Consider the following 22,682-nt stretch of genomic DNA (forward strand, 5'->3'; position numbering starts at 1 on the left):
CTATTCTGCCCAATCGAAGAGCTGCACGACTCCTCCTTCTGCCTTTTCTCCGTCCTCTTCTCTGCCACCTCCTCCTCCGACGGATCGATCCGCCACCACTCCGACGACTTGTAGATCGAGAAGCACCGAATCCCCCGCCAAACCCCAACCCACCAATCCTATTCCGCCTCTCCAGCGCAATCAATATCCCTCCGCTCGTCCAAACAATCTCTGCGACAAACTCAAACTTGATTAAACCATCCACCGAACAGTCCTCCAATCCTCCGGGCAACAAATAAGAAAGAAGAGAGTCACAAGGTAATCATACAGTACCACTTTTAATATTATAATTATGCAACTAATGGCTGTTACTTACTAAATTAATGAATTTCGCACGGAGATTGAAGGAACCTTATAGGCTTATGATCTCATCCTTATCCTCCAGTTAAGGCTTTTCTAGAAAGATTTCTGATTTGTTATTACTTTGCTATTTATTAGAAGAGAGCCAGTACAAAGTATCATCTAACGTATTTTAGAATTTTTTTATTTATATAATTAAAAATATCTATGCGGGTTTTAGATTTACTCTCCCTGTCTAGAGTTGGAATCATCCGGTCCGTTCTTTTGTGGTGGTCCCTTGTCACGGGCTGGAATTTTTTGTTTTTTTTAATTTTAATTTGCTGGGCAGTTTGGAGGGATTTTCTTTATTTTAATCGGACGGCTGTGGATTTTGGGACCACTTGAGGAGAAATGATGGGCGTCTGATCGTCTGTTCCTGTGATCGTGACGGCTCTTTCGGCGACTGGGGTACATGCATCGATAAGAGCGTCTCCTGGAAGAGAGGAATATCAGATGGAATATTCCTTGAGGGACCATCAAAGAGTAACATGCATGCACGTGGTTCATATTTTTCTTCAAAAAAAGAAAAAAAAGTATCACGGCATGATCAGTTTTGGGACGCAATTAAGTTTGCAGGTATCCACTTTGCCCAAATCATTCAGCTATTATAACATTATATTGAATGCTATTTGACCACAAATTTCAAAAATCTTGGTTTCATACGATCTTGCTGTTTACTATAACCAAAGAAACCAGAAACCTCAAATTTGAATGTGAAGAAAATAGACCAACAGAAAATCTATGGCTTCTTTTGCGGTAAACATTTCCTTGCAGAAGAAAAATCTGGTGATTGTTAAAATTTTGCACGTATCCACTTGTTCAAGCTATTGTAACATTATATTGAATGCCATTTAGCCACAAATTTCAAAAATATTGGTTTCATATGATCTTGCTGTTTATTATAACCTACGAAACCAGAAACCTCAAATTTGAGTGTGAAGAAAATAGACCAACAGAAAATCTATGGCTTCTTTTGCGGTAAACAGAAGAAAAATCTGGTGATTGTTAAAATTTAACACAATGAAGAATACAGTATGGCCCTTTCCAGTTTGTTTCTTTTGTTGGCAAATATACAAAATTGTGGACTATTCTAAACAAAATTTGATTTGCACCAAAGAAAGAAAAGGCAACCAGAAAGGAGGCTTCCCACAATCAGCAATGAGAACTTAGCGACGTTTATAGATGCAAGGTTTCAACTCTGGCCATTCGATGTTTCTCACTTCTGAAATTTTTTCCTGCAACAACAGAAAATATATGATTGACAAAAATTTTTGAAGTCAATTTATGGCCAGCCTGCAACAGATAACCATATCACAAGATTGCTTAGATTTTCACCCAGGAAAAAGAAAAAGGAAATAAATTGCAACGCCTTACCTTCTTCTTGAAGTAGAACAGAAGAAACATTTTATTTGTGGAGTCCTAAGGGTGAAAAAAAAGAAGAAAGTTTGTCACACAAGCATAAAGTAAAACAATTTTATGATTTTCTAACAGATTAGGAATTTGGAAAATTTCACTGGAGAAGTTCAAGACATCATTTTATGAGAAAAACATGCAAAGAAAGGATGTTTGGGTGAAATGAACCTTGGAAACTAAAGAAAACCCAAGTTTATTGATTGCTTCGCCAAATTTATCAGGGTCAGCTCCTCCATTGCCTGGATCAAACCTACTTTGTACTTCAGCTATCAAAAGCCAGCCACTGCAAAATGACATTATGAATGCTTGAAAAAGCATAACATAGCAACAGCAATGATTTTCATATTAAAGCTTAAGTGGCAAACCGTGGCTTCAAAACTCTTTTTGCTTCCTGCAAATAATTGGGGAAGTTGGTCCCCATTAATGAAAGACAGAAGACAGCAACATCTACAGATGAATTGTCCAACGGTGTCTGCATGATTTTTCATAGCCCCCAAATGTTAGTCAAGCACCACATCTCAGTTCATATTGGACTTTTAAGAAACAATCTTGGTTCCTGGCCTCGTAAAAAAATGGAAGCATCATACGGTCAAACTATCTAGGAGCACTAACGAAGGCTGCAGACCACATTTTAATAGTAGCATTTAATCTTTTATAAAGGCAGAAAGTATTTGCTGAGAGGATGGTACTTCCATATATAAAACTAGAAATTTTCATAGTTTTTCTTCTTCCACAAATGCTCTCATTACAATCCTAAGCACCTAAGATAGTTATACAGAGGCTGTTTCTGCTTAAAGACATCATTCAGAATGACACTTATTCAGATGATTATACAGATAAATATAATAAAATCAACAAACTGTTCTGATGAATCAATCCGTTGATTTGAAGAACAAGAACATTATGGAAATGAACAGGCAGAGTGCCAGACTCTAAGTTGATAATGTACATATTAGTGAATCTATAAACAAGGTACTATGTGTTGACCCTCTAATGGATTTTGATGAATACAAAACACTAGAGCATAATTCCCTTTATCTTAACAACTTATTTGAGGATTTCAGTTGGTTAATTAAGAATATTGTTAAGAAATGTCTAGGCAAGTTCCCATGATTTTTAAGAACTTATTGAAGAATTTTTGAGATGAAAGAAAAAGTTCAGGGACAGCCGAGACGTCTCCGGGTTGTCTCCGAGACGTCTCTGGCACAAACAGGAAGAACTGGCACGTCTGGAGACGTCCCCGTAAAGCGCGGAGACGTCCCCGGAGCGCGGAGACGTCCCCTGAAAAAGCGGAGTCGACTCTCTCAGAGAATTCCAGAAGACTTGTTTTTCGGAGATATAACGGCGGAGACGTCCCCGTAAAGCGCGGAGACGTCCCCGGAGCGCGGAGTCGTCCCCGAAGAAGCGGAGTCGTCCCCATGCAAAAAGCGCAAACAAGCGGAGACGTCCCCGGAGCGCCTGGGACGCGACTAACAACTTTTTCAGGTTTGATTTGAATTTCAAACGTCTCTTTTTTTGTGTCTAACGGCTATATTTGCTTTTTGGGCTATAAAAGGGACCTCTTAAGTGCTTCTCAACATCTTCTTACCAACCCAATACAAGATCATTCAAGAGAGAAGAGAGAAAAAGAGGTTCAAGGGAGTTAGTGCATTCAAGTGAAGAAATCAAGCGCCTTCAAGTTTTCCAACAAATTTCGTGCTCAACTACTCTCTCCCGTTTGACATTCAAAGCTCACATTCAAGCCAACGCGATCCACATCGGAAGAACCATCATCTCCCACGCTTCCAACGGCTAAAAGGGTTCTTGCGGGTTCTATTGTTTATATTGTTATATTTGCTTGTTTAAGAAGCTTTGATTTGTTTTAAACCTTTATTCTAATATCTTGTAACTTGATTCAATCAAGGGATTGAATCAAAGGGTTAAGGTTTGTTGGTGAGCCAAAGGGAAAAACCAACGTTGTAAGGTTGTGGTTGGTGAGCCTTTGGGGAAAACCAACCGGGTTGGATTGTGAGCCCGTGAAAACAATCGGTTGGTTCGAGTCGGTGAGCCTGTGAAAACCGACCGAGTTCGTTGTGATCTCGTAAAACAACAAGTTGGGTTGTGAGCTTGTAAAACAACCGGCTGTAATCTGGAGGATTATAGTGAAATTCCCAAGAGGTCTTGGGGAGTGGATGTAGGTGCTGGGGTGCACCGAACCACTATATGTTTGTTGTGTTTGTAATGCTTCTTGTCATTGTCTAACTAACACACTTAATTACTTAGATAAATTGCTTGCTTAACTCTTATCCGCGCATCCTTTAGTTGCAAGCATATTCAATCAAGTCACGTTCTATACATCAAACTGTTGCTAAGTTTAACTTTCACTGTGCATCTGTACAACTTAGCATAATTAATCAAAAAATTTCAAAAGCAGCATAAAAGTTTTAAAAGACCCAATTCACCCCCCCTCTTGGGTTGTATCTACTGGGCAACAAGTGGTATCAGAGCAGGTGCTCAAATATTATTTGTAGTCTTAACCGACTAGAGCCAAAGATCATGACAACTCAAATAGATAGTTTTCTAGGAGAAGGACAATCAATTGATACACCTCCACTATTTAATGGCATAAACTATACACATTGGAAAATACGCATGCGCATTTTTATTCAATCACAAAACTATTACTTATGGAAAATCATAATAAATGACCTTCACACACTCTCTCAAACTTTTAATGAAAAGGACTTAGCACAGTTGAATGCTAATGCTATAAACATATTATACTGTGCTATTAAAGAAACAAATTTTAATGAAATTTCTGCATGCTTATCTGCTAAGGAGATCTGGGATACTTTAGAAAATGTTTATGATAAATCTCAGACTAGCTCACATGTGCTTCAATTATATACTAACAATGAGACTGCAGAAAAGGGTGTTGAATCTCCCTCAGTCGAGTCGACTCCAAGTATCTCAGAGTCGACTCTCAAGTTCACCGAGTCGACTCCAATAAGGTCCGAGTCGACTCCGAGGCAAATCAGCTTCCTAAAGACAAGGAAGAAAGAGGTAAAAAGGAAGAGAGCCTTGACCAAGAAAGAGTCTAGCAAGAAAATAGAAGTTAGGAGCAACAATGATGATATTAGCTCCAAGGAACTACAAGAGGTAACCAACTTGTGCTTTATGGCACAAGAAGACAAGGTAAAATCTGAATCTACTCTTACCTCAAATGATTTTCAAGAAGAATTCTCTTATGATGAATTATTAAATGCTTTTCATGATTTGTATAGTGAATGTAGAAAATTAACTGTAAAGAATAAAAATCTTAAGAAACTAAATTCTGAAAATGAAAGCTTAAGGTCATTTTCAGAAGAATTGATTCAGAAAAATCATAGCTTAATTAAAGAAAATCAAAACTTAAGTAAAGAAATTAATCAATTAAAATCTTTTATTGACAAATTCACCGTAAGTTCAGAACGATTAAAAATGATGTTTGAAAGCCAATATGTTACTTATGATAAATCAAAACTTGGCTTGACTTCTTTACTTAACAATAAATCTCTAGAGAAAAAGGTTATTAATTCACCAAACAAATCATTAAATAAGATAACTTATTTCAAAAATGAAAAGGATGGGAATAACAACTTTACCTATCGTTCTAGTATAATTAAATCAAATGGTAAAGTTATTACTATTAAACAGATATGGGTTCCAAAAGGAACCATATGTCCTAACTCTCAAGGACTCAAGCAAGCTTGGGTACCCAAAATGAGAAAATGAGGATGTACACATAGGTGTACCAAGGTACCCATGGAACATAAAGAAACTTAAAAAGTTATTAACAAAAAAAAATAATGAAATCAGTAATTCTTGCATCTCATCATTATTTGTGCTTTAGTATCTGATATGATTTGCTAGTAGTGATCAATTTTGTGATATAAAAAATACTTTTGGAAATATAATCAAATCATTTCATTTTACTCACTATTGGATAAGGTGCTAAATGATTAATCAACTTATTAAGAATAACTCTATGAATTCTCTATATGCTTGATTGAGAGTTTTTATCTATGGCATTATTGTTTATTGATCATAGATATGATAATGTGTACTTGGTATACTTTTGAATATATGCACTATGAATACCAAGATTAAAGAAACCATATTTGGCATATGAAATCAGCTCATGCTAGTATGTACTTAATCTCAAAAGACCTTGCCATAGGCTTACTTAGATTATCCTCTTAAAGGTCAAAGTTTTACTATGCATGCTAACTAAGGAAACAAACAAAAATAATTTCTAAATCTAGAGATGTTGTTTCCAACACTAATTTTTCAAAAGCCTACATTAGCCTTGTTCTTGGCACTCAAATTGAAATATTTTCTGTATTGGCACAAACTCACAAAAAGCGATCAAATGATAAAGGTTTGCAAACTATGAATCACGGCATAGTTTTGAAAACCAATTTTTGTGTTAAGTTGTGCACAGAAAATAATATTGAATACAATTCTTTCTGCACCAAGAACACTATAGGTAAAATAGGATTAATAGAATCTTTGAAGAATTGAAAAAGGGCAATGTTGTATGATAGTCATTGATTTTTAAAAGCTATCATCACTACTTGTCATACATATGACTTCTATTAGATCTATCATTGATGAATACTTCTTCTGATCTTCTGAAAAATAGAAAACGAACTATTGCGTATCTCTCATATTTTTCAGTCGTACATGTTATGCTTGATATGTTCTCTTGAAAAATAATGCCAAATCTAACAAAGATATTGCTATCCTTGGATATCATTCATCAAGCAATGCATATAGAACATTCATGAAAAATTCTAGTTGTAGAAGTATCAATTCATTTTATTCTTTATGAGACTAATGATCTATTATCAAAATACTAAAATCAAATTATATGGTTAAATCTTTTACATATAACAATCTGAAAAACTTGTTAATTAGAACCAAATTGGATTTTTCAGATATACACTTAATGATGACTACTAAAAGATTAAATCAAGAAAAGATGAAATAGATCTTGATAAGATTCTTGCATGATTAGAAGTAAAAATCACCCTTATCATTTGTTTGCTTTATAAACGTTATATCTTATCAAATGAGTGTGTAGAATGGACTCCTATGTGCTTACTTTATATATATTAGATAACCACCATATTTGAAAACACTCATTACAAATATGATAAAGCATTATATGATTTGAAACAAGCATCAAAAGCATGATATAAAAGCTTAAGCAACCTTTTTGATAGAAAGTAATAATGATAAATCTATGCATCAAAAAGAAGAATCTATGATATCTTGCTTGCTCATAGCACACATTGATGGCATCATTTTTGTTCTACTAATGAAAATTTATATGAATAGTTATATTGCAAGGTGAGTTTGAAATATGATGAATGAATTAACATCTTCTCTCAAACTCCAAATTAAGACAAACAGGAAAGGGGATCTTCATTGACTAACGTTAGTCCACAAGAAAACTCTTATAGAAGATTGGCGTGAAGAAGGTATATCTATGACCCCATCTTGTAGAAATTGTAAAGGATGAGCAAAGTAGATCTATTGTTTAAAGCTGTATTGAAGCATGATAGAATAATTATTTTATCATACAGCTAGTAGACCAGATTGTATGCTCATTATGTGACCTTGTGCAAGACTTCAATCTAACTTTAATTAATCATATGTTATTAATAACAAATACGTCATAATCTGAATTTTGATAGAAACAAACGTTTAAGATAAGTTGATTAAAACTTAGTTAACACATCTTATTGATAATTATCTTAAGCAAATAGAATCTAAACTAAATTGATTTGACCTTGAAAAATCTGTCTATTGCCTCACATGCTTGTCCTTGAACTATCTTGGTTAATGAAACTATCTCTTCAGTTCAAGTGATATGTGCTTGCTTATATTTAGGCAATCTCTTGAGTAAAGTGACTCAACATGCAACTATTGTCATATCTTATATTGAGTCATTTAGTTAAAAAAAATATTTATGTTGAATGAATGCTTTGTATCTTAAAGAAACTAATGACCTTCCTTCAAGAAAGAAAAATGAGAGATTTCAACTTGAAGGATATCTTCATGTAAGATACAATAAACATTCACATGCAAACAAGAGAAAGGATCTTCTTCAGTCAAAAGTTCACACATAAGAAATCTAGTTTGGCCTGAAGAATATATAATGAATAGGTAATTTTAGATACCTTTCTCACAAATTAATTGAGCAAAGTCAATAACTTAAATCCTATTATGGCATGATTAAATTCTTTAATTATTAATCTTTTGATATCATGTCCATATATGTATTAATTGACTTATGCTTTTGGAAATTGTTTCATGGTTTGCTCAAACTAAAATATTTCTATGGCTATATCATAACCATGAAATACACAAGTATATGATTAAAACTTTGATTTAGAATGACTTGTGAGAAGCTACGAATTCTTGGGCATAATGAAAATGTTGTTTGCATGATATACCTCTATATGATACATTTGATTATTTCTTTATTCTGCTCTTTCATGTAAATTACTTGAGAATAACAAAAAGAGAGAGAGATAAAGAAAAGAAAATGAATATTATTCAAGAGATGTAAAATCTAAGCAAAGGCAAATACTCCAATCTTAAGGAAAAGCAAAACAAGCATAATATATTCGGCACATTTGTGAGACTTGTGTGAGCATTCTTTTGAAAGGGATAAAATCCATAATTAATTACACTTAAACAGGGAGAGTTTGAAGTAAACATTTTAAACTTTCTATATTGCTCATCATAGGGATGGTGCCAATGGGGAGGCTAGTGGTAGTACCCGGCACTATTTGACCCAACTATTCGGTGTAGGGCATATTAGGGACGGCACAAGAGGGAGGCTAGTGGTAGTACCTCGTGCCCCTTCCCAACTCCACCGGATAGGGAGCAAATAGAGTATAGAGCATAAGAAAGTAAAAATGAAAGATAAAGTAAATGAAAATATATAAGAAGAATCAATTCAATTTCTTTGTCACTTGGAAACACACCTTAAGGATGAAATCAATGCAAGATTATATTTAAATAGGGGGAGTTTATTTGAAAAGAATTGATTTTGATCCTTGACATGCTTGTTCTTAATATCTTAATGTATGACTTAACACATAATATATGTTGCATGTGGAATGATGTTTTGAATTATGGGTTCTCAATATTTTGTAATGCTCCATGCTTAGATAATTTGATTGAATGTTTGAAATACTGCATAAATTTTTGGGTATTATTGAAAAGAAATTTCAGATTTGTCGTTCACAATCATCTTTAAAATCTGAAAGTTAAATAAATTTGTAAAAAGGAGAAGAGAAAGATATCTCTATTTAGGCAGAATGAATTAATCTTGATCTATCTTTCTACTTGCCTAACTTTGATACATAATACCCTAATACTTGTTAAAAAATCCTCCATTTAGTACCAAAACTCAACATTTAATACAAAGATTCTGAATATGCTCTTATATGTTTGAAATATGTATTTTCAATCGTAATCATTTAAGATGAGCTATAATGTGATTTTGAAAGCCTTTATTAAAAATCCTATGTAATTCAGAATCTGATTTTGTTTAAAAGCTTAAACTAAATGTGATTTTTTAAATAAAGTCTTACTTTAGGAAAAACAGAATTAATTTTGATGCCTTTGGTGATTGCTCCGATACGCATCCGAAACATATCATTTCTTATCTTCAAAGTATACTAATATTGGTTCAAATGATGTGTCTTTCGATGATCTTGATTGCAAACAAAAATTTTTAAATATATGATTTTATTTTGATATTAAAAGGATTTATTGTGTTTCATGTATACATTGCTGAAAAACTATGATTAAGAAATTGAGTTCTATAAATATATATACCTCAATGATCATCTATATGTTTTTCTCCCCTACATTATTAAAGACTTCCATCAATAGAGTGAATGATCTTAAAACTAGAAATATTTCAGTTCACTCAAATGACTCTAAAAGAAAGAAAATGTAAATGCTTTTGAAAGAAATTGAGCTTCAATTGAATCATTTTCTGATTAATACTTTTATACATTTTCTCTAAGATTAGGAGAAAGCATAACTTGTTCTTAAAGGATTAGAAAGAGTGATTACTATAAATTCTGAATAATTCTAGATCACTCTACATTCTTGATATTACAGAATTTCAGTGTTATTCACGTTTATCACTAAAATCTGAAATTCAACAATTAAAATGATTAAAGAAGAATGCATCTTTTGAGGGAGAGCTTTAGATATTCAGTATCCTATCCCAAAGACACTTTATTTTGATGCATACTTAGAATTTTATGGATTGATTTTGATGAACCTCCTTATATTGCAATACATGCTTTAATTATAAGTTTATACCTTAAGATGAGTTCTATAAAGGTTGTCTTATCTCAAACCTTGAGTCTTATGAAAATAAGCTGAAACTTATAGAAAACATATTTTTGAGATTGACAATTTTATTGAACATTATCTACAAATTCTAAACTCTTAAAATGGAATGATCAATTAAGGGGGAGAAAGAAAATTTCAGAAGGAAAGATCTTATGGAACTTAATCGCATAAATCTATAACTAAAGGAGAGGGAAAGAATACTAAATGAAAAGTGATCCTAATACTCTCCAATATGTATCATCTGAAATTTAAATCTGAAAATCTTTATGATACACCTTGAGGCGTGTTATTTGGTTAGTATATCTCATGCATCACTCTTGAACCAAATTGCAAATTTTAAGAGCCTCTAATTTAATGAAAAAGGAGGAGAATAATGTGTTAAATTTTCTTGAGTATCTCTTAGAAAATCTATTTTTGAACTTCACTAATGAGTCCTAATTGGCTTGCTCTTTAGAACTTCAATTTTGTGCCAATTCATTATTTTATGTATCAAATTGTGCTTATTCTCTAAAGAAATAAAAGAAAGTCTTTAAAAGAGCTCTAAGATGTATCAAAAAATTGCATGAATTCATATTTTGGTATTTGTGCCCCAATGCTCTTATTATCATAAAAGAACTTTGAAGTCATTAAGAATTAATGATCCAACAGGATGATATGTCTTTCAAATATATAAGTTTTGATCTTTTACTCTGAAAATCAATTGAATTGCTCTCCTATTGATAAAATACTTAATAGATTGGGCAAAAGGTCTTAAATGAACAAGCTTTCCCACTTATTATTGAAGAGAGGTCAGATTTCCATTCGTGCTTTCCTTGAATATCATTTGTGGTACTTCTTGAATTAACCTAAGGAAGATTCCACCTACACTTGATTAGAAAACTATCTGTGGTATCAAATTAGAAAATTTCTTGAAATCATATTCGATGTGTTCTGCTCTGGAATTATCTTAATTGGCTCTGATCTATGCTCATTAATCTTTTTCTAACATTATTGCCTTGAGTTATATGATTCATATTCTTGCAATAACTTGACATGCAAATCAGCGTACAATAAGAAAAAAAAATATTTGAGTATTCTTATCTTTGTGCTTAATGTTCCACTATCTTTTTGATGTTGTCAAAAAGGGGGAGAAATATCTAAGTATATGCTCATAATGCTTTGTATTTTATATTGAATACCAACTCAGCTTAAACTGAAATCTAAAGCATTATCATGAAGTATGTTTTAAATATTTATGTTTTCTACTTCATGCAACTTAACTATGCATTAGTCCTAGAACACAATATATTTTATATTGCACATACTCCAAGTTTTGTCATCATCAAAAAGGAGGAGATTGTTGACCCTCTAATGGATTTTGATGAATACAAAACACTAGAGCATAATTCCCTTTATCTTAACAACTTATTTGAGGATTTCAGTTGGTTAATTAAGAATATTGTTAAGAAATGTCTAGGCAAGTTCCCATGATTTTTAAGAACTTATTGAAGAATTTTTGAGATGAAAGAAAAAGTTCAGGGACAGCCGAGACGTCTCCGGGTTGTCTCCGAGACGTCTCTGGCACAAACAGGAAGAACTGGCACGTCTGGAGACGTCCCCGTAAAGCGCGGAGACGTCCCCGGAGCGCGGAGACGTCCCCTGAAAAAGCGGAGTCGACTCTCTCAGAGAATTCCAGAAGACTTGTTTTTCGGAGATATAACGGCGGAGACGTCCCCGTAAAGCGCGGAGACGTCCCCGGAGCGCGGAGTCGTCCCCGAAGAAGCGGAGTCGTCCCCATGCAAAAAGCGCAAACAAGCGGAGACGTCCCCGTAAAGCGCGGAGACGTCCCCGGAGCGCCTGGGACGCGACTAACAACTTTTTCAGGTTTGATTTGAATTTCAAACGTCTCTTTTTTTGTGTCTAACGGCTATATTTGCTTTTTGGGCTATAAAAGGGACCTCTTAAGTGCTTCTCAACATCTTCTTACCAACCCAATACAAGATCATTCAAGAGAGAAGAGAGAAAAAGAGGTTCAAGGGAGTTAGTGCATTCAAGTGAAGAAATCAAGCGCCTTCAAGTTTTCCAACAGATTTCGTGCTCAACTACTCTCTCCCGTTTGGCATTCAAAGCTCACATTCAAGCCAACGCGATCCACATCGGAAGAACCATCATCTCCCACGCTTCCAACGGCTAAAAGGGTTCTTGCGGGTTCTATTGTTTATATTGTTATATTTGCTTGTTTAAGAAGCTTTGATTTGTTTTAAACCTTTATTCTAATATCTTGTAACTTGATTCAATCAAGGGATTGAATCAAAGGGTTAAGGTTTGTTGGTGAGCCAAAGGGAAAAACCAACGTTGTAAGGTTGTGGTTGGTGAGCCTTTGGGGAAAACCAACCGGGTTGGATTGTGAGCCCGTGAAAACAATCGGTTGGTTCGAGTCGGTGAGCCTGTGAAAACCGACTGAGTTCGTTGTGATCTCGTAAAACAACAAGTTGGGTTGTGAGCTTGTAAAACAACCGGCTGTAATCTGGAGAATTATAGTGAAATTTCCAAGAGGTCTTGGGGAGTGGATGTAGGTGCTGGGGTGCACCGAACCACTATATGTTTGTTGTGTTTGTAATGCTTCTTGTCATTGTCTAACTAACACACTTAATTACTTAGATAAATTGCTTGCTTAACTCTTATCCGCGCATCCTTTAGTTGCAAGCATATTCAATCAAGTCACGTTCTATACATCAAACTGTTGCTAAGTTTAACTTTCACTGTGCATCTGTACAACTTAGCATAATTAATCAAAAAGTTTCAAAAGCAGCATAAAAGTTTTAAAAGACCCAATTCACCCCCCCTCTTGGGTTGTATCTACTGGGCAACACTATGGGAACTTGTTGCCTTGACTTGTTACCACTAGTACAATCATGCAAATGAATATAAAAGTGTATTTGAACATACATTGTGGATCAGCTAGCACACTTCAGATTAAGGTTGGAAAACTGGTCAGTTCAGTATGTGCCGCCAAGTACATACGAGGCCAACCCTAAAGCAGTACGGGTAGGTCTCAACTCAGGCAAATACCACAAGAACCACCCCAAACACTTTATCCGACCCAGATGAAGCAATTCAAGCAGATCAAGGTTGGTTTACCCCAACCAGGCCCGAACCAAGTAGTACCACCCAGTACCACTCTGGATGGTTGAAATATATTTCCATATTTTCCATTTAAAGACTATGTTCCAAATGCATTATAAAACATCTTTATTTCATGTCTTTGCACAAGGGTCATGAACTTTTTTTTTTCAACTCGGCTAAATTTATTCCTTGGACTCACATAAACCATCACATTCGATAATTAAAGTGTTGGTACCAATACGCATCCCAAGTGTCAGGACATAACCATCCTAGTCCATCCCAATCGGTACCAACTGGGACAGTCAGGATGTCGGGTACCAGTGCTTGCCCCATGTACCGTTACTCAGAATGGTATGATACTGATGGAGACATGACAGGATGCATTGAGACATGAATCCTCAATCATATTCCTTATATCTTTCTCTCTCAAGTCTCTTATGTCATAAACTATAACATTTATTCAACTTTCTACCAGCAGAAATACAAAACTTTAGCTAACTCAATTCAAAATTCTGATTATGTGACTGGTTGAGGCATATAATTTTACAAGGAAAGACATATAGCATCTCTATTTAATGCTGTATGTAATATTGTCACCATTGTAGATTATCCAATTAGCATTGGAGTTAACAAGAATAAACAGTCACAAGGAGCTAGCAAGAACACAAGACAATAAGTTACATGTAGCAAGTTAGCAACTCTATCTTTGATCTCCAGTTATTTGAAAACCTTACCCATGGTCAAAGGAGATATACATTCAAAAAGATTAGTAAGGATCCTAAAACATAACAATGAGATAGCTTAAAATTGCTGAAAAAATTATGAATTAACCAACAGGTTATGAATCATGAAAGAACTGTTTCAAATGGTAATACTTACATGAGACATGTCACAAACAATTACTGATGGATCACTTGAAACAAGATCAATAGAAAAAACCTTATTCTTTACATTTTTTGCAAGGCTTGCATTCCCTAGAATAAAATAGAAATAGTTAGTATGACTTTCACAAAATAAAAAAGAGCATAGTCGTAACTATTAAGCCTTGCCCCAACTACTTGAACATAACTAAGAAAAGCATACCATTTGGAATTAATTAAATGACATCTCAACAAGTGTATTGAGAATGCAAAATACAAATAGCAACTTTGAAAAACCTTGTTCTTTGCATTCTCACCACAACCAAAATCAGCGACAATCAAGGAAGAGCTGCGGCTCTTTAGCCATCTGATGATGATATTGACTGGCTGCTCTGGCCAATGAGACATTTGCTCTTGATACCCTGCATGATACTGAAGAGAGAGTAAAACATAAATCTGTACTGGAACAGTTAAAAGCTACGTAATTGCTACTAAAAAGTGAGCTACAAGGGAGGAGAAAAAATTGATAGATACATACACAGACATATATATGTTTGTACATAGTTTCGGGTTTTCAGTTGTGGATCTACCTAAACCCAGACCCGACCTAATAAAACTTCAGGTCTTATTTTGGAAGCCAAGCCCAACCCAGTAGCTTATTAGGTTTACTTTTCATACCCAGAACTTATGTTTTGGGTCGGTTTTGGATTGAGTTAGCAGGTTATCAGCCTCCATTGACACCTCAACTTGCAAAATGTCATCTAGGAATTTGACAATTTACATGAGAAAATGATCACAAGCACAAACCAATGAATTATACGATATGTCTCCTTTTCCCAATATTTCTTAATTTCTTATTTCAATCTACAACGGCTACTAGCAGGTGTAGATGGGTTTCATCCTTAAATTGGTCATACAAAGCCAGCACATTGATTATCTCCATTTCTATATGTGAAATCCACAAGAAAAAATTGGCCATAATATTACTAAGAAACAGAACTTACATTGTTGTTCACAAGTACAGTAGGTCAATACTATGTGCAAGTCCAGTTCAACCTGTCAGGCATATTAGTGTTACCATATGAACTAGCCAACTTAAAAGATAACTTCCACAAAAGCCTTGATTAATTTTTTCTTTAATTCCTTTCACTCCCCCCTTATAATAGCATGCGTATTTCATAGTCTAACAAGCTTGACCAAAATAAGCTGTTCATTTCTCAACTTTATCTTTTCTTTTTCTTTTTTTTTTTGAAAAAAGCAATAACTCTTTTTTGATTGAACGGAACATGATATCTGACTAGCAACCTCTTTGATTTGGGAACGTGCATTGACTTACATATTACACCAGATTGTTCAAAACATGCCTTACAAAGTGTCACAAGTTCGACACATAAAAACCACCTCTCCAGACCTCGCAGTGACAGGAGCCTCGTACATTAGGCTGCCATTTTAAAAGATGAGCCTTTGACATGATAGTAAGGTTGCTCCATTCTAACTAAAAGGTTATGGATTTGAATCATGGAAACAACCTCTCCACATGTAGGGGTAAGGCTGCATACTTCCGATGCTCCTCAGACTCTGCAATGATAGGAGCCTCATGCATTAGGTTGTCCTTTTTCATAGATGGTCCTATCATTTTGATTTGCACTAATAGGATCTAAGTTCAAAACTTTAAATCCTACTAGTGGAATCCATGAAATGGAAAGTCTTCGTTTCGTTCGGCTTGGTGTCAACTGTATATCTCTCTCTCTAATGGTAAAAGGTATTAATTAAAAGAACCTGGTGGTATGTGAATTGGGGTTTATCCCAATGGTCACACCCCTCTAATCAACCAAAAGTTCTCGATTCGAGTCTTGGGTAGTGCAGCCAATTATTTGGGCTTAGTTAATTATAGTGCAAGTGGGTCTTCCCCATTTTCTCTCTCTAAAAATAAAGAACTTGGAGGCAATCACGGAGAAGAAGACTTACTTTAAGATATGCTAAAGAATAGATATCATGAATGATTATGAAAGATATAAAAAGACTAAGATGTGAAAAAACCAGTAATGACAAATAAAAAACTGATGACAATTTCAGCATAAGTGGGTTCAGGAACTGGAAATCTAGAGATGTCAACAAGCTAGAAGCACTCAGAAACGAGGATGGTAGAACTTGGAGGATAAAAGAGAGGGAGGTCAAATAAAGATGAATTTGTATTTCCAAAAATTATCAGGCAAAAACTCTAATAGACGAATTTGTTTAGAAGCACCACAACCAGTAAGTTGCTGGGTCCTTTTTCCAAAAGCAAAAATCTGTATAGAAGTGAAAACCATGAGCAAGGAGAAGGCATTATGGATGGATGAAAATAATATTCAAGCTTTGGAATATTATGGAGAGAAACTAGGTTGATTTGTTTAACTAGCCACTTCCAAGATATTTGAAAATCGGGGGAAAATGATGGATAAGTTCTACTAATCCCATCATAAGAATAAAGATATCCAACTTGACACTGCTGAGGACCCAGCAAGTGGTTTTGCAGAATGTATAGAAGTTCAAAAGGATTGTCAGTACTAAAAAAATACCACTTAATGCTCTTAAAGCCACCCAAAGAGCTACAACCTACATGTCAGATTGACAGAGCAGTGCTACAGAAGCAATTCAGAGGCAAATAAGTCCACAACAAAGCTAACATTCTTCAAATGTGTGGAGAGCTGGCATACAGATTAGCATGCAGCTACCAGGGAAGTAGCGAATGCAGTTGGTGAGGAAGATGAGCAGGAAGCTTGGACACATAATGACGGATGGGGAAGATTGAAAGAGGCTAGATTTGCCTTTTCTCATAGAGGATTAGGCCACTTTAACTGATAACAAATGAGGATGTGCTGTGGTCGTAAGCGAGATTGCTAGAGCATGGCTATCCTAGCTTGCCAAGACTTCATCACAAAGTTGGGTCTATGTAGTAGATTAAGGTTTCCTAACCATATTCTGTTTCTTGGATCAGCCGAGATCGCAGCATGATGGTGCATTTGCATTGACTCAAGTGGTTCACTGTTGAAGATTTACTAGACAAGTGGGCTGGTCTGACATGTTGCCAATGACAGTTATGCAGATCTTACTGGGTCAAGCTGAATATTCAACAAAACGAGACATGCATTTAAAGATAAAGAATATGTTAACCTTCCTACACCAAGTCTGAAAGGATAATGAATCAGACATTGGAAGGCCAAGTTTTAGCCAGTTCAATTTAATTCAGTCATAAGAAGTTGGTTGTTGCTGTTTCCAGGTTTATTGTTTGATTTCTTTTTCCTTGGCCTATATATAATGAGTCTCACTTCTTATTATTTTTTGATAATCTTGCAGCCCAAGCTTCTCATGCCCATAACTTGAGATTTATAAGTATCTGTTTTTAGCTGATCTTTATATGATTCTGTGTGCCACAATGAAAAGTACATACCAAATGGGCCCACTCTGACCATGTTATCATGGTTATAAAGTGCTAAATAAGAAGTGCCAAAACAGGACACTGAACATGAAATAACATTTTTCTATTTTCTTTAGACTTAAGTTTGGCAAAAAGTAACTGTATGTTTAGTTAAGGACTAAAATTAAGTAAAGACCTTTAAAGGGTTTTAAAAAGGAGTCGATGTAACAGTAATGCAGAAAACTGGATGAAAATTTGAATTTTGTTCTTCTAAACTCTCCCTTCTCTATCTTCTTCGACCTCGGGCTGACCTATTGCCTCCTTGTCGAAGTTGTATTCCTTATCACTAAGATAATGATATCTAAAATTTATTTTCAGACACTGGTTTTCCACGAGAGGTCCAAGTGAGGACTTTAACACATCAATGTGTTACAAGAGATGAAAAATAGGAGGGGTAGGCCGAGCATAACTTGGACAGAAGTTGTAGAAATGGATAAAAAGGGGAAAGAGAAAGAAAACTGATATGCCAAAAGTGGTGGCTTGTTTTTTGTTCCAAATGAATGGAGAAGAAGAGTTCATAGGTCAATAACAGCTACTTGAAATAAGCTCAATTATAGTTATAGTGATGCAATCACAGAGTTTTGCAACATTTTAGGCTCAATAACTTACCATAATCCCTAGTTAAATCAAATTATATGTCATGATTACTAATAGATACTATTCATTGTACAAACAATCATTTTGTCGGTTAACCAAACAGAAGATGTAGCTGAATAGTTGAGCTCTCATGTTAAACCCTTTTTACTATTAGAGCAAATTTACACCAAAGCTAAAGAGCAAAGGCTGATTTCAGCTGATTTTATAAAAATCAATCTTACCATCACTGGAAGTATCCTATTCTGGAGCATATAAAGTAGGCAGTCAAAGAAAAATCATTAAGTAAAAAAACACAGCTTCTTTAAACAAAATTATTGGAACTATCTTCTTTAAAGCTAATAAACAATAATTTATCTTTTTCATCAGAATTTAGGAGGTGCAGCTGACTGCCTTTTGCACATTAAGTTACTCTAGTAGGTAGTCTTAGAGATTCGAGATGCATAGTGCATATTAATGATCACCCCTATGATCATGACATCTATAACATGTATGCTTCATTTCTGAAATAATGCTAGCACATCAAGTTGGAAAGAAAGATTTTGAAAACAAGAAACTAATAAGAATGGAAACAAGGAAAAAAATATTTGGACAACATGCTTACCACATCAAATAGTTGTGGATCATTCTTGAACAAGTTGAATGCCTCATTTCCACTGAGAAATAAAAGAAAAAGAATATTATAATGTCAAAGCTAATGCGAGAAACCATACAACATATTTTGAATATCACAAGTTCATAACAATAATAAATTGAAGAGGAGATAATTGACACATGTAGTGCTTCCAAGTTTCAACCGTGCACTTAAGATTATGAAGCAACAACTACAATTGACAGAAAGTGCAGCAAAAACTAGGGTCCAATGCCAAACTTTGATAGTAAGACTAGATTGGTAGCATGGTCTTGAACATACAAACTGATTCCAAATAGTTTGGCCAAGGATTGATGGTTATAATTCTTAAAATTTTATCTCCAATTCACTTATACCAGCACTAAGAGTTAATATGTTGAAAAAAGAAAACCTACGCTGTATAAATGGCATCTGTTCTAAGACAATTAGTTTAGTCCCTATCTAACTTAAATCTCTCCATAATAATGAAGTATCTGAACCATCTTTTATCTCTTTTTCTTTCTTTCATTTTTTTCATCTAGAAGGCGAAAAGTTGATGCTTGAATGGCATATTTATCAGATGACCTGCTTAAGGGGTAGGTCAACTGGTTGGACTGATTATATATTAAAAATAAAAAAAATAGAATACTTGTAGAAAAATAACTATCTGTTTGAGGCTCATTGGAAAGATGAAAGAAGCCAATTCAATTAGAGGTCTATTCCATCCTAAAGGAGAAAGCCCAACTAGTAAATGGTCAAAATCTATCACTGGTTACTAAAAACACTTCAAACACTGATCCTAAGCAAAAAAGATCTACCAATTGGACATCTAGGGGTTTAGAAACTCAGCAACATCACCATCACAACAACTCCCATAACTCCCTAAACCTTCATTTTCTCCAATCCTATTGTAGACGGTCAATGGCCTCCAGATGCAAGTAGGCAGCAATGGAATTCTTGACAAACAGTCCACAAGACGGGGCTTGAGCTTTGGCACCATCCTCTTGATCGTCTCTGTCCACACTGTCCAACAAAGACGTCTTCTTCGAATGGTTCTCCAGTCCCACACCTTCACCTCCAAGGTTCGAAGTCCAGCACCAAGGACCTCCCGCTTTCCCTAACATCCCCCACCTCTCCATCATCTTTACGTCTCTTAGCACAAGAAGAATCTTCTCCCCTCCATCAGCAATGATCGTCCACCTCAATGCTGACCAAGTCCTCACTAAACAGCTCATGAATCCACCCTTGGCTGTAATTACCTTGTCCTCTAATGTAAATATTGTGGTGGCATTAGCAAAGTATTGTCATCATCAAATATACTTTCATATGGATCTACATGGTACACTGGATGCATACATCTTTAACCTACTGAAAAAGGAAATCAGCTGCAGCTCCCAAGCTCTACAGGAATAAATTTAAGGATGTACGTGGATTGCTAGTGGATAGAAAGTGCAAACTATTATTGCCTAGTTAAGATCAATGCACAAGCAAAGACACAATAGAAAGTCAGTGCATAGAGAGTTGACATGAAGAATCATTTGTTCCTTCTTACAGTTAATAGACACCACTTATCAAGTACATAACAGCACTAATAGTGTCAATGAATAAAAATGAGATATCATGCTATTTCGCTCTAAAAGACATAAGATAATCTTTTTTCCTTCGAATTTCCCATTTCTCTTCTAATTTTTCAACCTTAGGCTAAGGATATGCCTTGAAAATATATGGAGAAATGGGATGCTGAAAAATCTCTAGAAATGAAATTTGTTTATCGATTATGATCCGAAATCAAATATTAGACGATTCAAGATTCAATGGCACCACCAGCATAGAATTTTGTTGCTTCCATGGCATGTCTCATAATAATCAATATGTGTTATTAGTGCTTAAAACTACTCAAAAATTTACTTTTCTACCATTCAAATCGGGTTTAATATAATCAGTTGTTATTGTGTTAAAGCGATCTATTTATTAGGCTAATTCCTCATTCTTCCAACACCTAATGTCAACTCGAGCATTTGCTAGGACAAACCTAATAAATTTCAGCAAAGCAGAGCAACAAAAAATAAGTGAACAAATGAGGGAAGAAAATGTGTACTTGCAAGTATACAGTTTCTCGTTTATCATTCTGAAATGTCCTCCAGATAACCTAACTCGCATCTGCACATCAATAGAAAACATTATGAAAATGCAAGGCATAATAACACTACCTACAAAGCAAATAAAAAGGAAAAAATTAAGACCCACAGAAGGAACTTTAGAGCTAGAAAGTAAAACTTCTTTGAAACAAAGGTTTCTAAGTAAAAACATTTTACTGCAGTTGGACTGTACAAGATGGGTAACTAACTTTATACCCATGATAAAACACTGGAATGAAAGCAAATTGCTTAAACTGCAGAAAGAAGAATGCATCGCAGTAGAAACACTTCCAACAGAGATTCACAAAAAGGCATCTAAACTAAATTTTAAAGACATAATGGCAACACCGTCATCGTAAATGAAAGCAGGAACCAACTTATGTGATGGCTTTTGCCTATTTCCCCTCTTCATCTAAGACATTTTCAAACCATAGGGCAATCTTAGAGGGCTGTTTCCTAGTTGGTTAAGCTTAACCTGCAAACCAGCAAGGTTTCTATTCCGGCTAACCAAATTTTAGGCTACCACGGCCATGCCCCTCACTTACACAAAGTTTTCCTCAACATCAATCAAGAGATGGTTGAGCTCAGGTTAAAAATCAGCCATTGAAGAACTTCCAATTCAGATGGATCATATCTTGGAAGATAAGACCAACCATAGATAAATGGGATAAGACTTTGAATTTAAGGTTAGAGTAAAGTTTCACCATTTGTTGACAACTAGACCATACCCTTCATCATATCAACCGCCCTTAAATATGTCTCATCACTTTGATGCGTTAATCTTCCTAACCACAACAAATTCTGTCCATCAATACAAATAAAATAAGCATCTTAATTGGTTTTCTGCAACTAAATCTTCTTTAAGTGCTACTGATAAGCTCCCTTCTCTGTATCAATTCCTAAGTCTACACGTCCTTGCAATACCCACATAGGGATCGGGAAAAAAAAAACAACACTCAGGCCAGCCCAATTTCAGGCAAGGCTTGGGTCGAAGGTTTTCAAGCCTTGAGCTGCTCCATATTTTATCCTCTCCCCCCCACCCCAAACAAAGAAAGAAAGATTGCGGCAGCTGATTCTTGTATACTTTGCTGCACAAAATAGCAATCGATTACTTCGTAAGAAGCAATAACGGAAGAATTTAGTGCTTGTGAGGGATTTATGGCATACCTTGTCAAGGAAGCTGGGCCGGTTCGTGGAGTTGGGAGCGGCATCCATCCTTCTCCGCTTCGGATGCGGCGGCTGCGATGGGGTGGTAGATTCCGTTGTCTGCTCCTCCTCCGGGGCTTCGGGGTGCTGGTGTTGCAACGCTTTCCTCCTTCGTCTCCCCCTCCTGGATTTCCGCTTCTTACCACGAGCGTCCATTGCAGCTTCTCGCGCAAAAGAAACCCTCGCGAGGAGGACGCACTCGCTGTGATATTTGAGGGTTTAGTTCGAATGTTCGATCCAGATTAATTCCTTAGCGTTTGGATTTGGGTTTTATAAATTTGGATGGAGTTTGGATTCATAAATCGACAATCTCATATTTGGGTTAAATTAGTATTAAATTTAATCTAACCCGAATACAACCTGGTCCAAACCAAATCTGACTCAGTAGATAAATAATAAATAATAAGCAAATAGATAACACTTATTTTTCACATGAATTATTTGCATGTTTCATGTATCTTTAGTTATAATTACATAGCTATGCAACAATACCATCAAATTAATAGATA

General features: G+C 35.3%; 1 protein-coding gene across 2 annotated transcripts; it reads right to left on the bottom strand.

Moving 5' to 3' along the window:
* Window positions 1-1,325: 1,325 nt before the first annotated feature.
* LOC103703286 (S-adenosyl-L-methionine-dependent methyltransferases superfamily protein) lies at window positions 1,326-22,443 on the bottom strand. 2 transcript variants are annotated; one of them, XM_008786087.6, is made up of 9 exons: window positions 22,135-22,443; window positions 20,928-20,989; window positions 18,824-18,875; window positions 14,483-14,597; window positions 14,185-14,279; window positions 2,157-2,263; window positions 1,960-2,074; window positions 1,753-1,797; window positions 1,326-1,613 (listed from the first exon to the last, which is right to left on the bottom strand). In XM_008786087.6, the coding sequence occupies exons 1-9, from the start codon at window positions 22,327-22,329 to the stop codon at window positions 1,545-1,547; spliced, it is 855 nt and encodes a 284-aa protein (XP_008784309.4). In that variant the 5' UTR covers window positions 22,330-22,443; the 3' UTR covers window positions 1,326-1,544. The 2 variants fall into 2 exon arrangements, with proteins under 2 accessions (XP_008784309.4, XP_089784505.1); XM_089928379.1 differs by having other exon boundaries at window positions 14,483-14,587; window positions 22,135-22,359.
* Between the last annotated feature and the right edge of the window lie 239 nt (window positions 22,444-22,682).

This window comes from Phoenix dactylifera, chromosome 18 (assembly GCF_051530095.1).
Source record: "Phoenix dactylifera cultivar Ajwa chromosome 18, Ajwa_hap1_PhDact_Kaust_v1.1, whole genome shotgun sequence".
Taxonomy (NCBI): domain Eukaryota; kingdom Viridiplantae; phylum Streptophyta; class Magnoliopsida; order Arecales; family Arecaceae; genus Phoenix; species Phoenix dactylifera.

Coding starts and splice junctions, on each gene's coding strand:
- LOC103703286 (XM_008786087.6), bottom strand. CDS start 22,329: ATGGACGCTCGTGGTAAGAAGCGGAAATCCAGGAGGGGGAGACGAAGG. Junction 14,280..14,482: donor TGTCGCTGATTTTGGTTGTG/GTGAGAATGCAA, acceptor ATTTTATTCTAG/GGAATGCAAGCCTTGCAAAA. Junction 2,075..2,156: donor AAAAGAGTTTTGAAGCCACG/GTTTGCCACTTA, acceptor GTCATTTTGCAG/TGGCTGGCTTTTGATAGCTG.